At 50.0% G+C, this 16,037-nt stretch overlaps 1 protein-coding gene across 4 annotated transcripts in view; it reads left to right on the top strand.

Moving 5' to 3' along the window:
- Positions 1 to 15,713, top strand: part of BCL2L1 (BCL2 like 1) — a 58,554-nt gene extending 42,841 nt beyond the window's left edge. For all 4 annotated transcript variants that reach the window (XM_066624713.1, XM_066624710.1, XM_066624711.1 and 1 more), the window contains exon 3: positions 12,627 to 15,713. In XM_066624713.1, coding sequence (XP_066480810.1) covers positions 12,627 to 12,764 — 138 coding nt within the window. In that variant the 3' untranslated portion in view covers positions 12,765 to 15,713. The remainder of the gene's footprint in view (positions 1 to 12,626) is intronic.
- The last annotated feature ends 324 nt before the right edge of the window (positions 15,714 to 16,037 follow it).

Raw genomic sequence — 16,037 nt, 5'->3', positions numbered from 1 at the left:
AGCCCCAAGGTTGCAGCTGTGCTTTGTTGAGAAGACAGCCGGTCTCGTGTGTTGTATGCTTTTAAATAGATGGCAGTGGTCACCTCAGTTGTGTGTCTGTCTGTCTGTGTGTGAAGGTGACGCGTGGCACAGTAAGACCGTAAGAAACCAGAGGGTCAAGATATCTGCATAAAACCCTTGCAATTTGGTTCTCTGGGCTTGCTCAAATGTGGGACTGGTGCAAACATTCCAGTAGCTGGTTGCATGTGTAGGTCCCCTCAAATGACACCTGTCCCAGTTTACCTGCACACTGTGTGGGAGCTTGTGAGTGCTGCAGAAGCAAGAAAACCGAAGTATAAATTACATCTATTAAATCAGGACTTGAGGTTGCAAGGGAAGGATTTTCCAAAGGCTTCCAGTGAACATTTTTTAAAAAGCGTAACTATTGAGCAGAAATTGCTTATTCTTCCACCTCTGTTCTCTGGACCACACTGGAAGGCTTGCTGCTGCTTTAAGCTCTGAAGCCTTTTCTTAGCTTCTGTCCAAAACATCAATGCCTGCATTAAAATGCACCATGTTACCCTCTTGACTTCATCGTTCCAGTAACCAAGAAAGGCATTCTTGGTGGTTGCCATGCCCTGGAAGCTGATTGGTTGGAAGCTGACCTCTGCCTCAACAAGACTTCAGAGTGGCACATGCAAGGTCATTTGGGCTTGTATTATGGCATGGTGAGCAAGGGACTCTGCTGTGAAACAAGTTTCCCTGTTTGACTCTTCCCTCTGTTATTAGGTGGCCTTTGGCAAGCCGCTTTCTCCAGACTCAGTCTTCCGCAGCTGCAGTATGGGGGTAATAATGCTTGATTCCCTTACGCAATGTTTCTCAATTTTGGGTCGGGACCCACTAGGTGGGTTCCCATTCCATATATGATATTTTATATTTCATATATTATGACGACACTTCCAGTCATGACATCACTTCTGGTGGGTCCTGGCAGATTCTCATTCTAAAAAGTGGATCCTGGTGCTAAATGTTTGAGAACCACTGCCTTACAGCATTGTTTAAAAAAAAATTATATATATAAACTGCTTTGTATAGCTCCAAAAGCTATATAGAAATTTTAAGTATTATTAGTATTATTATTGGTTCACCTTGACATTTGAGAGCGACTGAGATTTGAGACCCAGTCTGAGAGAACGTCCAACCCCACGAGTCCATGTTCTGCCCAACTGGCTTTAAGGGGCATGTCGTGCACTGCAGACACATTAACAGGGTTGAATTTGGAAGCGGAAGCAACTGTTGCTGGGGCAGTATAGGTGAAGTGATTGGCCTAAGATCTGGGAAACTTGCGTCCAAGTCATACTTCTGCCACAGGTTCATTGTGTGATCTTGAGCAAGTCTCTTTCGGTTGTGTCTTTCGGATGCTGGAGACAAACAGGGAATGACCAGCTCCATTGTGTTCAGTCTATGAACTTCCTCAGGGTAGCTCTCAGGCCTGCTCTGAACTGGGGGACCTTTTTATGATACAGCAAAACAGCTCTTAAGTGCAAAGATTTCTGCTCTTAGCTCCCAGCTGCAAATTTGACGGATGGTGCTCCGTTGCTGTGAGGAAGCACCTCATTAAGGTTGTGTATCCCTTAGCAAATTCAAAGTGCGCTGAGTGCCTTTCTTCCAGGGGCAAGTGGAGATCTGGCAACCCAGGGCAGATGGCCAGAGTAGCACATGGGCACAGGCAAAGCTGGCATCCGTGGGGGCTCCCTCTGGTCATTCCTCTTTGTGTCAGATTGCTGAAATCACAGCCCCAGTGACCTGGCAACCCTTGAAAAGCAGCCACTGGGATTGATGAAGTGGGCTGAAACCTAGCGCTGATCCCAGGGAAAGCAGGTGCTGTTCCTGCAAGACTACAGCAAATGGGGGGAGGGGGTTTGAAACAGAGCAGACTCTTGAGGGTATGATGTAAGCATTATTGTGTTGGATCTGACCAGAGTGGGCCATCTAGGCCAGCATCCTGCTTCCCTCAATCGCCACAGCCAGCTGCTTCTGGGATACCCACAAATAAACAGGGCGTGAAGCAAGAACCCTTCCAGCATCTGGCGTGCATCTGCTTCGTAGCCATTGATGGGATAGGCCACATTTCCATGAATCTGCTTGATCCTTCCCAGAGCCCTCTAAGTGAGTGGCTGCTGTTCTTTTCTGGTCACAAGTTCTGGGAAGGAGGACTTGCTTCCATTTGACCTGACTCTTTGGCCAGTCTGCTTCATTCTGGTGACCTTGAGCATGATAGAGGAATCAGAGCTGCTCTGTTTCTCTCTCTCTCCATACCATGCAAAGTTTTATTGACAGAGGTTGATGTCAGGTGTCCTCTTGCAGTCATCTTTTCTTTCAATTAAAAAGCCCCAAGTGGTGCTTTGATTCTTCCTCGCAGGGAAGATTCTCCAAGCCCACAATAATTTGGACTGGCCCCTTTGCACTTTTCTCAGCAGTAAGCTGTGCAGGGAGTAAGTGAGTGAGTGACAGAGCAAATGTCAGCCTGGGATGCTTCATGGCTTCTATGGCAACGGGGAGGAGGGACTTCTGTATCTAGTGGTTTAAGTGGAGGTGCTGGAGAGAAACCATTGGGCAAGCGAGCTGCTGATTGCCTGAATGACCTCGAGGCTGGGAAGGCCTCGCCAGCATCCTTGGCAACGGCCATAGCTTGGCTCTTGCTGTCATTGGTGGCCTTGCTGTGCATGACACAGTTCTCTGGCAGCCCTGCAGGAAGCTTGGTCGGCTGCTGCATTGTAAGCTCCAGCCTAGAGAGTGGAAGGAGCAGGGAGGAGGAAGCCTCTCATTGCCCTGTGCTTTTTGAGGCTGTCCTTGATCTGGCCAATGGTGAGAGTAGTGAGAGTTCCAGGCTGTTCGAATAATGTCGAACATGTGTGTGTATGAATGGGTGTTGGTTTGTCCCTTGCCTTCTGTATGTCAGGCAGCTTCTAAAACATTAGAATCAACAGTACTGCAGCATTGAATGCATCAAAACTCTCAGGTATTTTTTTTTTAAAGCCAGCACCTGTAACTAGTCTAAAATCATGACATTGATTGCCAGTTCTGAAACAGCCAGTCCTTCACTAAACTCCAGTCAGAATAAACATATATTTTTCCTAAATTCATATAGATGTAGAATTTGTTTTCTCTGGCAGAGAAACACATAGAAGTAGGGCTGCCACAGAAAACACTCCCAACCGCCACCACAAACTCGTCAGTGCCTTCGCTCTCAAGCCAAGAAGGGAGCATGGAGGAAGGCCCCATTTGCTGGTTTCCAAGGATAGGGGTTCCAGCTAGGAGTGTGCATTTCCCCATTGCACTGGACCTGTCTTTCCTTTGTGAAATGAGGCTGAGTGACATTAATTTTTCAAAGGACAGCACTGGAGCTGAGGTCTGATTGGGGGCCATAGCCTCATTTTCAGTGCCCAGACGTTTGGGTGGAGGCGATAGGTCAGCATTTGCTCTAAGCAGTGCAGCTGTAATTAAAGCCCTGTGCAGCTTCCCTTTCTTGCTCAGGATCTCAGTGATGACATCGGTAAGCACTCTAGAGCTTCCCCCACACAGCCAAGAGAGGACTGCATGCACTCAGGGCCAAAGATAAGAGGGAACGCTGTTGCAGGTTCCTGGGTGAAGTGGAGATTGCGCTCGACCTGTGCTGTGAGGTGCAGGTCCCTCTGCAATCACTTCACCTCTTCCAAGACTGCATGCTGGTATTGAAAATGCCAGCTAGGCTGGACAAGGAGGCTTTCTGTAATGTTCCTCTTTCCATCCCAGCTTCATTGGGGAGGGGGGGTTATTTCTCCACAAGGGGCAAAACTAACTTATCAAGCAAAAGCTGAGGAGATTGACTCAGCCCCTCCCTTTTCGGAATGCTTTCCTGGGAAATCTACTTAAGAACAGGTAGGGCAGAGCTCCTTTGTTCTCCCTGTTGGGTAGATGGCAGAACTGATAACTCTTGGCTGCCAAGGAATAATGTTCTTCTGTTGTTTGGATGCAATAAGTCAGTGTACTACTAGCCAACTTGAATAGGCGTGGGGAGCAGGTCTGCTAAGAAGGCTCTTGGAGTTTTATAAAAGAACATGCAAACTAATACAGAACCAGGCAGCTGATGATCTTGCTGGGGCCATAAACCCACACTTGGCTATTTTGAGTTGCAGTTGCAGAAATCCTGCCTCTCCAGTTCAGGAAGAAGTTGGTCTCTTCTTGAGGGTGCTTCGGTCTCGGCTTTCTGGGTACTGGAGCAAAGCTTGAACTCCACCCTTGAAATGTAATTTCACCCTTGTCAGATTGGAGAGGTTTGTTGGAGAGCATAGGGAGCTTCAAAGAGGAGGCCTAGGGAAAGGCTTGGTCCAGAACTCACAGAGAGGAGAGGTTGAATCCAGAAACTGTGGCAAGCAGCATTGCATGTCTGGCATGAAGTCCTTGGCTGCTTTTCCACCACCATCCCTTTCCTGAGAGCAAGGCATTAACTGTCATGATTGTGACCAGCCCAGCACTACTGGAGTGCTGCATGGAGCAGGTGGGCCTCTCTCAACACTTGATTTTTGGAGTAATCCTTGGGCTAAAGAAGAATAAGGCATCATCTCTTGGAATCATGTGATCTTTGTCCTGGGGCTTCCTTGGCAAGCGGGATGAATTCCTTGCAAATGTTTCCCTTGGGCAGAACAGAGTGCCGTTTTCTCCTGACTGCAGCCTCGTGGTGGGTGCAGCTTTCCTGCTGCCAGCATGCTCGGACCTCGTGGCTTGCCTGTTGTTTCAAACTCGTGGCTTCTCCTGCCACTCCTACTCCTGACGGGTCTTGTGCTTCAAGCACCTTCAGCCTTCCTGCCATCATTTGCTCATTGTGTCTTCTGCCCTGAAACTAATGGCTTACTCTCCTTCCTTGAGGAAGCCTGTTTGAATGCAGGAGCTGAACAGTGTTTGGGTAACTGTCCAAAGTCTGTAACAGATGATTTGTGTGCAGCTACAACTATTATTCTGCAACTACAATAAATAACTTGAATTCATAATCCACACCTCTAGTCCAGTGGTTCTCACCCTTTTCAGCCACTTCTGAGAATGACAATCTGTCTGGGACCCACCAGAAGTGATGTCATCAACCTGGAAATGATGTCATGGCAGGAAGTGACATCATCAAGCAGGAAGTGACATCACTGTTCTTACCTAGGAACTCAAACTGTAAATGGCAAGAGAAAATATTCCAGCTCAGAAGCCTCTTCCAATTCTCCCCCCCCCCCACTGCTACCATTGTTCCATACCAGAAGTAAGCCCTTCTTACTGCCCATTGTGTTAAATTGGGAACATCATTTAATGTAGCTTTGTGATATTCTCCAAAAGGAAATCTTATTACTCACTCCCTGGCACTAGCCTGGGTCATGGTGCTTTGGAGACAAGGATGCCAGCAGGTGAAACAGTGTTTGGGTGGGCATAGGGCAATGTGGAAGTCAGGGCTCCTGAGTTCACAAAATTAATGACATGATTCTGTGCTCTGAAAAGGTCTGGTGTTTATATTTAAAAAGCAATTATCCATTTCTACTGAATATCTTAATGCTTCCAGGAATAAATATGAAAGTTTATTCATTACAACCTGCATTTGTAAAACCACCACCAAGAAGTAGGAAGTTTTAAAAAAATGCCAGAACTGTCAGCTGGCAATAATAAAGCAAAATTGGTGAAAGACCATGGCAGAGCTGAAATTCTCTGAAGATTGAACCAGAGATACAAGCAAGGAGTGAGCCTTGTGGGCTTTGAAATCACAGCTGCCAGGACAGCCACCACCATTCCCATCATCAGTAACGCACCCCATTTCACAAATTACCCTGAAGATTCCAAATGCTTCTCTGCCACATACACTGACTTTACTTTCAGTTAATTTCACATACAAACCTAAATATAACCAAAATCATGGAACTGGAAGGGACATAAGAGGTCATCTAGTCCACCCCCATCTGTAGCTTCTCAGACATATGCTCAGTGCTTACTTTCAGTCCATTTCACACACAACCCTGATGATCACCAAAATCATGGAATGACCTAAAAGGTCATCTAGTCCAACGCCCTGTCTCTAGCTTCTCAGACATATGTTCAGTGCAGAAGAGATGACCAAGGCACTTGGAGAGATGTATCATATCTGTTTGACTACTTTTAATGGTGTGCATCAGAGAAGTGTGGGGCGGGGCCATGGTGCATCCCCCTCACAGCTGGAAAGATAGGGATGCCCTATTGTTCTCCTCCCAGCTGCTAAAAGGAGCCAAACAGTGGGGTAGCTATAGTGGGAGCGCTCACTTGTCCTGGCCTCTCCCCACTCCCTCTCACCTGGCTGAATACGTGGTAGCAGAGCGCTGTGGGCGCTGAAGCCTCCTCCTCCGCCACCCATGGTCCCCACTCCAGGACGCTTTTCCACTCCCCCTCTCGCATGGCTGAGCATGTGGCAGCAGAGTGTGGGCACTGAAGCCTCCTCCGCCGCCACCCATGGTCCCCACTCCAGGGCGCTTTTTCACTCCCCCTCTCGCATGGCTGAGCATGTGGCAGCAGAGTGTGGGCAATGAAGCCTCCTCCGCCGCCACCCATGGTCCCCACTCCAGGGCGCTTTTTCACTCCCCCTCTCGCATGGCTGAGCATGTGGCAGCAGAGTGTGGGCAATGAAGCCTCCTCCGCCGCCACCCATGGTCCCCACTCCAGGGCGCTTTTTCACTCCCCCTCTCGCATGGCTGAGCATGTGGCAGCAGAGTGTGGGCAATGAAGCCTCCTCCGCCGCCACCCATGGTCCCCACTCCAGGGCGCTTTTTCACTCCCCCTCTCGCATGGCTGAGCATGTGGCAGCAGAGTGTGGGCACTGAAGCCTCCTCCGCCGCCACCCATGGTCCCCACTCCAGGGCGCTTTTTCACTCCCCCTCTCGCATGGCTGAGCATGTGGCAGCAGAGTGTGGGCACTGAAGCCTCCTCCGCCGCCACCCATGGTCCCCACTCCAGGGCGCTTTTCCACTCTCCCTCTCACCTGCCTAAGGTTAAAGGGAGCCAAGCAGAGGGGTCCTGCATGCCCCCAAGAATGAGGGAGCACTCACCTGAAAATCTCTAAGCATGCTCCTCTCCCCTCCTTTGAGTGGGGCTGATCAGCAGCACACTCACAGAGGAAAAGTGGGACGCTGCCTGCCCTGCGCATGTGCAAGCCGCTCTTTCTGTTTGTGCCTGGAAGCCTAAAATAGGTTCCCAAGGGTCTGTTTGCCCTTTTTCAAAATGGCACCGCCTGGGTCGATTTGCCCTTTTTAAAAATGGCTCCTCCTGGGTCTACTTGCCCTTTCTTAAAATGGCTCTGCCTGGGTCATTTGGCCCTTTTTCAAGATGGTGGCCACCATCTTATCATCTTATCTTATCTTATCTTACCAAGTGGGTCGCGACCCACAGTTTCAGAATCTCTGCTCTAGTCTATCCAGTACCATACTTGTGGCAGTGAAGGCTCTGATATTGGCTACATTGGTACAGAATGTACACAGATCAAAAACAGCCAGATGTCCACTGCTACCTTCTGTGAGGGAAGGAGCAATAAATGGCTGGAACTGAAACCTTGTGCTTGCCCTAGAGACAAGAATAGCTTTGAAGAGCAGGCTGAGGTAGCGATCCTAAAGGGCAGGGAACCCAGATGCAGGTTGGCTGTAGGAAGACTGAAGTGTCTGGAAACTCAGCCAAAAGATGCTGGTGAGTGAGGGTCAGTGAAGAAATGGCACAGGAGTGCTGTGATGTGGCTTCCTAAGCAGAAGGGACTGAGAATGGGTAGGGAGCAGGACCTGAATGCCATGCATTGGCTTGAACCAGCAACCTGTCCAGGCTTCTGGTTTGAATGTAAATGTGCCTGTGTATTGCAGGACAATTGACGCCCATTAGTCAGGGCTAAGGGGGAAGAGAAATTGTCAGGAATGCAACAGTAAGTTTCCAAAGAGTCTGCTCCTCTTGAACCCCACGCTGGACATCATTCATTACTAGGGTTGTTTTTGTTTTTTTTCCCAACCAACAGAGAACACGAAATAATGAGAATTTCTACTCAAATCATGATATAAAACAATATTAAGCCATTTCTGCCCAACGTTGCATATATGGAAATGGAAAAGCTGCAAAAGAGAGTGACTAAGATGATTACGGGGCTGGGGCACCTTCCTTATGAGGAAAGGCTACAGTGTTTGGGCCTCTTCAGCCTAGAAAAGAGACACCTGAGGGGGGACATGATTGAGACATACAAAATTATGCAGGGGATGGACAGAGTGGATAGGGAGAAGCTCTTTACACTCTCACATAACACCAGAACCAGGGGACATCCACTAAAATTGAGTGTTGGGAGAGTTAGAACAGACAAAAGAAAATATTTCTTTACTCAGCGTGTGGTTGGTCTGTGGAACTCCTTGCCACAGGATGTGGTGATGGCGACTGGCCTGGACATCTTTCAAAGGGGATTGGACAAGCCATGATGTGTATGTGCAACCTCCTGATTTTAGAAATGGGCTACGTCAGAAGGCCAGATGCAAGGGAGGGTACCTGGATGAGGTCTCTCGTTATCTGGTGTGCTCCCTGGGGCATTTGGTCGGCCGCTGTGAGATACAGGAAGCTGGACTAGATGGGCCTATGGCCTGATCCAGTGGGGCTGTTCTTATGTTCTTACAACACTACAATTTGCTATTTTAATCAAGAAATTTTGGCAAAATAGCACCAAAAAACCCCACCCCTATTCATTACAGATGTCTTCTGCGTAAGCTCAAGTGAAACAAAGGGATTGTGTGCCTGAGCAGTGGATACGTGTGAGCTGCTTCTAGTGACTTGCACCCCCTAGTTTTCTTGACCTTGGAGGGTGACAGTGACCCAATACAGAGGGCCATCACTGCATAACCAGAAGGTCTTGTTGTTGTCCCTCTAGCTGATAAGGAATGCTGCAGGAGGGCACAAGCCACAGGACCTTATTCTGACTTATTCTGGAATGAGGGGCTTTTAGTGGAAGTCTTCATACTTCCAGGCTCACTTAATGCCTGGGAAGGTGACCTACAGTGAGTCTTGGAGTGATTTGTTCAATGGTGAGTTTCTCAAGGAGTCGCAACTGCCAGCACCTTAGTCCTCATCGGCTTATGCTAATCCTGGGGGTCTGCTTTCTTTTTGTATAAGCTACTTTGACTGCTGGTGTCTGCTCCCTCATTTGGGTCAGAAGTGAGTGTCTTCATCCAAGAAGGCAGAGAGACCATCACATTCCCACTGAAGAGATCTCGAGCAGGTGATCCCCATGAGAGGCTCCGGGGATGTCAAGTCTTTTCAGTTATTCTTAAAATTAAGAACATTTCTGTAGGATTAAAGAAAACAAAATCTGTCTAATATGCTTATGTATGCCATGGATAAATACAGATTTACAGGTCTATCCATGTATGGCTCTTCTGATAAATGATGCATGCAGATAATGCATCAGTCGCGAAAAGGACAAAAATGCAATTCCAAAAATAAGTATTCAAAAAGTGAACAAATGGAGGGGGCCCTGAAGATGCTCCTCAGCTGAGGAACTGTGTGCTCAGGGACTGATAGGAGGAAGCGACCTTCTGTGGAGTCAGGCTGTTGATCTGTCAACCTTAGCCGTGTTGCACTGACTGGAAGTAGCTCCGCAGGGTCTCAGGAAAGGTCTGTGCCAGCCCTTTCAGGAGATGCTGCCAGGTACTGAAATTGGGATCATCTGCATACAAAGCTGGAGTGGCTCCTCCACTGGGCCCACTTCCCTGGAGATCGTGGAGATGGAGTGAAAATGGAAAAGGTGCAGAAGAGAGCAACCAAAATGATTACATTCCCCTATTTGCTTGTTTTGTGCAATTTTTCTTGGCTTTTGTAAGAGATGGGTGCATTCTGTGTTGTCTCTGTCCCTCCTCCCCTAAGAACTGGAAGTCCTGCTCAGTCTCCCTCTGGCTTCTGTGAGTTCACCAGGCACAGCCCACAAGCATGTAGTCACACTGCTTTCTTTAGGCATGAGAACTAGGAGTGCGTGTTTTGTTTTCAGTGAAAGCCGAGATGCTCAGGATACTCGATAGCACTTATGATTTGCACAGTGCGGTCACTGATGTGTGGTATGCAACTAGCCCTGCTTGGCAGTTGACATTCAGAAGGCCTGACTGGGTATGCGTGTACTGTGTTCTGTTTGATCCGCTTATCAAGTCACACATAGAATCAGATGTACCTTGTGAAATTTACTGCTAGGTAATCTGGGTTTTGTATTTCATAAATTTGGATTATGACATACTCTCATGTGGCCAGGTAGACAGTGAGGCAGTGTCCTTTGGAAGACTCTTGCTTCCTAAGGGATTATCCCATTAGCATTACTGTGAGAGCCAGTTTGGAACCATGTCAGCAACAGCACATAGAAGGGGTCAAGGTACTGCAGCCCAACCATGTCCCTTTTTTATTCAGCCGAGGTAGCTAATCGGAATATCTCTGCAGGAATCTTAGGTGTCTTTGGACAAGGTTGTCAGACATAAAGCCCACAGGCCAGATGTGACCCCCCCCCCCAGACAGGTTCTCGCCAAATTATAATTGGGCTCTCTCAGGGCCCAATCCTATCCAACTTTCCAGCTCTGGTGTAGCCACAATGCAGCCCCTTGGTAAGGGAACACATGTTCCCATATCTTGAGAAGGCCCCAGTGACTGCCCCTCCACCACAGGGTGCAGCTCACACCCCACTGGAACAATTGCACCAGCATTGGAAAATTGGATAGGATTGGGCCCTCAGTGTGATAATTGGGCTCTCCCATACTTGAAAATATGAACAAGATTTGCATATTTTCTCTTCTGTCCTTTGCAGCTAATTAGTTTCTATGCGGGAACAAAGTGCTTATTTCTGGCCATCATCTGCTTAATGATGTCACTTCCTGCTTAATGATGTCATTTCCAGCCCTCAGCAGGCACCATGAATGCTATCTGGCCCACTACATGAAATGAGTTTGACACCCCTGTCTTAGAGAGTGACAGGACCACTGCATCAAAGTGTGTTTTGTGTGTGTGTGTGTGTGTGTGTGTGTGTGTACTGTTATTTAAAATACTGTTATTTATAAAAAAAAAAATTTATAAGAAATATTTATTTAAAATATTTATAAAAAATAAATAATTTTTTTATTTTTGAAAGGGTTAAGATTAAGGCTGGGATAAGAAGCTTAGGGTGTATAACACAGGTTTGTTGCCCAGTCGCAGTGGGCAAATAGCCAGCGTGCAAATAACAAATAACCTACATGCAAAAAACCAGGTGCCAATGACCAGGATGCATTTTCTAGGGACACAGTTGACCAGGATGCAAACACCCTTGTGTCATCTTAGGGCGAAATAACATATGATGTTAAATGAATCCTTTGTTCTTATGTGTTTAAACCCTGAAACAGAATTAAGTAGCAGTCACAGAGGGGTGATTGGGCAGCAGGTTGCTGGGAGGGAGTATTTACTCTTTCCCACCACACTGCAGACCCAACAAAACTAGCATCCCCCAAGCTGCTCTTTTTCCTAGAGGACCCATTGGCACCATTGCTACTCAGGCAGCCCAGTCTTAAGTTGTGATGTTGCAGCCAGGCCTCATGGCCTGTGCTGCATCCAGTGGAGCTCAGGAGGTGGCTGGAGGTCTCCTCAGGGTGATATATTTCCCCTTACCTTGGGTAAAGTCTCAGCCACCCCTATCGGTTGTCTTGGATCTGCACTGGCCAGGATATTGGATGTGGCCTGTGCTGCCACTAGTCTCACCCCCCTCCCAGGCCCGATCCTCCTCTCATTTTGCTCTTCCCCCTGAAACACCCCCTCTCCACCTCCAACATGCCCTCCCACCACCCTCTCCCAGCCCCCATGCCGCCCAGTGCAACCTTACCTGTGCTGGCCAGCACTGGGATGGGATATGGTTCCGGCAGGCCAGCACAGGCTGTTGGGCTGGTGCTACTAACTCCTGGGTATCTGCAGAAGTGCCTTGAAACACAGAGATGCTGGGATGGCTGCACCAGCTCAACACAGAGTTAGGTTTGCACTGTAGGTGTAGTTTTGTCAGGATTGTGGTTTGGCAAAAACAAGTTCTGTGTGCCTTCCTGTACACTGCAATCCCGATGCCCTCTCCCTCTAGCTGGTATTTAACTTCTACACCCTCCCCCACCCACAGAGAAATGTGAGATTCTGCATTGTACATCCCGTGTCGCTTGCCTGAGCTTCCTCCCTCCCTTGTCTTCTGGTTTGCAGGGCTCTCAAGCACTTGCTAGCGGGGAGCTTTGTGCAGTTCTGACGCCTGCATTCATACTGTACCAAAGCAAAAGTCAGTCCAGAAAAAGGAATTGTTGACTGTTGACTCGTTCCATCTGTCAGTAGTGAAGTGGGCAGGGCTGGGCAGTTTGCGAGGTGGCTGACCCCCTCTTGGGCCCTTACCTGGGCTCTTGATTTCCATGCCGGGCTTCTCCTGAAAGCCTGGACTCCTCCACTCAGGACTCTGTGATGGTTCAGCTCAGTCCTTCACTTTTCTCTCTTCCTTGTTGAACATTCATGGTATGCCACCCCCCCCCCCAACCAGGCACAGTCCATGCACATTCTGCCCCAATCTTGCATGTCAGTGGAACCTTTCCCCCATGACTCACTCTGTGTTCTTCTGCTTTCAGGAGCGGTTTGTGGATCTCTACGGGAACGATGCCGCCGCCAAGAGCCGGAAAGGCCAGGAGCGCTTCAACAAGTGGCTGTTGACGGGGGCCACCGTGGCAGGGGTGGTCCTCCTTGGCTCTCTGCTCAGCCGCAAATAGCCAGGCATGGACTCTGCCCTGTGATGGCTGCTGAGAAACCCACTGCGTTCTGCTCCTCAGCCTTGTGATCATTCCAGGGGGGGAAGGGGGCTTCTGCACGGCAAACCCCCACTCTGACCCCAGGGCTCATCCCCCCCCACAACAACTCACAGACCTCTTTCTGGTGCCTCCTACTCCACAGCCACCTCCTACCCCAGGGCACTCTTGCGTATGTAGGGACTTCCCCACCACCTCTGAGTGCTGTGCACCAATCTCTGTCCCACCCATCTCCAAGAACTGATTTTTCTTGGTCAAGTTAATCACTGTTGCTCACAGTCCTGGTGTTAGTTTGATTGTATTTTTAAAACCCCAAGACAGGCCCAGCACTTCTGTAGATGGGGCGGGGGCACTGCTGAGCAGGGTTCTCCTAAGAAACTGCACCCCCAGCCCTGCCCAGTTCTTCTGAGCTCAGTGAATTAGAAGTGAATTGAGGCTTATTTTATGTGTATCCTCCTGATTCTCTGCAAGGCAGAGAACGATGGAGAACTTCTCCCCTTCCCAGAGAGGGACCTTGCAGTCCATGGCCACAAATCCAGTACTGGGAGGGCAAAGCGACTGCTCCTGAGAAAGCCCTCCTTTCCATGGGGCAGAGCTTGGCTGGGTAGGGAGAAGGAGAGGGCAGCCTGGATTCTGGGGGGGACGGGGGACGGATGGACTGGAGCATGGTCAAATAGGATCCATTGTGGGCTACTTCACTTGTCCTAGTTATGACCGGGGGGGGGGGGGTTTGAGGACTGCCCCAACCCACTTGTGTGGCTTTCAGAATTGAGGCTGCCCTGGACAGAATTCTTGCTTGTCTTCATCCCCAGTGCCCCTCATGTTGTCTGGGACACACAATTCCTGGCCCAGACTGAGCCACGGGGAGGATGAGCCTTTGGGGTGAAGCTTAGAGAACCACGGACATCTCTTTGGGTCCGGGTCCTGTCTCTGAGCCTACCTGTCCTATCCAGCCTTCACCCGGTCCCTTCTCCCTCCTCCAGTCTTGAAATCACCTCCCCTTCTCTGCTTCTTCTGAGAGCTCCAGGCTTTCCAACCCCAATGGCTCTCTTTCCTCATATGCCTGATGCATGAGGACACCCTGCTCATTTCACCAGCCGTGCTAGCTTGTGCACGCTCGGCCTTGGTTTGCATGTGCCCAGGCGACATTGTGAAGTGTCCTGGCGATTGGGGACTGGGCTGCAGCATCCCTCTGGAGGAGAAGGGGCAAGGGGGTTGATGAGAGCCCCCACTGTGACCGGGTAGGTGGCAGGGCTGGTCCCCTGGGCACAGAGCTCGTGTTGGTCTCCATGTCTTCACCCCCCTTCAACAAGGTGCCTTGAGTCCTTCCTCTTCCACAGTAAATGATCCTGGATCGTGTGCTGCAGGCGTCTTAGGTTTATCTAGGATATGCTCAGGCCTGTGTGTGATTTTTTTCCTCACCCTCTGCGGTTGCAAAAAGAGCAGGCGCAAGATGGAGGCAAGGGAGCCGGGCTGCACAGAGAGCTCACTCGCAGCGAAGAGGGAGCCTGTTCTCCGGAGCAGCCTCTGGAAGGTGTTTACGATTGACGGCTAATTGCTAGCCTGGCTCTCCAGGGACTTTCCATGGCGGCTACCCAAGGAACTTCCAGTAAGAGCAGAAATCAACAGTGTTTGTCAGGCCAAGCAGCACAGAGGACCTGGAGGAAGGGGGTTGGGGTGCAGGCACACGCAGGCACTTGCCGGCTGAGCCTCTGGAGAGGAAGGTGGGCGGCAGAGATGGCTTCCTCCCCCCTCCCCAGTCTGGCTGTGTGGGGTGCTGCAGTTTCTTTCCTTCCTGTGTGTGTGAGATCAGTAGAGAAATAAATGATATATGAGTGTATGGGGGAGGGGGCGGTGTGTGGTGCTCGTGGAGTGTGACAGTAGCAGCGGGCCTGCATGGAGAGAGAGGCGATGGGAGGAAGAAGAGGGACCTCCAGATATAGGGCAGCCCCAGATAGGCGCAGGGCTGGGCCTTGCCTGTGACCGTGGCACTTCAGTGCCTCATCATGGCCAGATTCGTCTAGCAGTTGCCATGGTAGCCTGGCCCATGGGGTCTAGGTGTGTGTGGGGGGGGGGGGGTCTGGCAGCATTCAAAGACAACTGTGCTCAGAGGTAATGCCTGCCGGCCGCACTGCAGTGTGGTCTATGTGGAGGCCGGGGACACGCACAGACACTTCCTGTGGGCTGGCAGCTGGCCCATGGGCGTCTCCCTTGGTCTCTGCAGCAGCCAAGGGAATGGGGGCTGCCTCATGGTGAGGTGGGCCAAGCTGTGTGGCAGGTTGAGGGGCGTTGAGGGTCTGACCGTGCTCACCTTTCCTCCTCCTAAGGCATCTTCAGTGCCCACTCTGTCCACTCGCCCCCCCCCCGCTTCTGGGCTCACAGCCCCCACTGAGGCCCCCTCAGACCTTCCCTGTAAGGAATCCCTTGGCTTGTTCATGTGATCTCAGCTGCTTCTGCCACATCCTGCCCTGCCCACAGGCCAGTTAACCCTGCCTGCCTGCCTGCCTGTGTCCTGCTCCTCCTCGTCCCTCCCTGTACAGGCTCAGCTGTATATATCGGAGAGTAGTTTTTATTCAGTTGTGAATACGATAATACTATTTTTGTTAACTGTATGTCTGTATTTATGTGTGTTGGCTGTGCTCCCTGCCTTCCCCCCATCCTGATTAACCTTATTTTCATGATCCAGGCCAACAAATGAGAAAGGAACACGGGGCTAGACAGAGCATCGGGGTTCCCTCTGCTGGGAGCTTGTCTCGCCCTCTCTGCGCCTTTGATTCAAAGGATGGCTGTTGAACCCACAACTCACCTACCCGTCAGTTTGTATTGAGGCCCCACATGCACCCCTTATTAGAGGAGAGGTTTGATTTGGAACCTTTGGAAGTTCTGTTCTTCGAATAAAGTTGTAGTGTTCTAGGTGTGTGGTCTGGCTTGATTCCTTTCTTAGGGGTGTCCTCTACTATTGTCAATTATTGCAGCCCCTGTTCCCTGGGTATGGATTATGCATGTGCAAGCCCACATTTGCACCACTGTGTGGATGTGTGTGCTAAAAATACCCAACAGGAAGCTGAAAGAGCAATGCCAAAGAAAATTAGAACACACATGGGGCTGGTCGCAGCTGGTTTTAGGGAAGGGGTCATGAAGTCAGAGACTAGATTTCGTGTGGACTGCCCCTTCTGTGGTCAGAGGTTGCCTGCCCACCCCCTTCTGTGATTGCCCCCAGATGCTAGGGAGTAAAAG

The sequence above is a fragment of the Tiliqua scincoides genome, chromosome 4 (assembly GCF_035046505.1).
Source record: "Tiliqua scincoides isolate rTilSci1 chromosome 4, rTilSci1.hap2, whole genome shotgun sequence".
Classification (NCBI taxonomy): domain Eukaryota; kingdom Metazoa; phylum Chordata; class Lepidosauria; order Squamata; family Scincidae; genus Tiliqua; species Tiliqua scincoides.
This window is presented reverse-complemented; position numbering and strand designations above follow the sequence as displayed.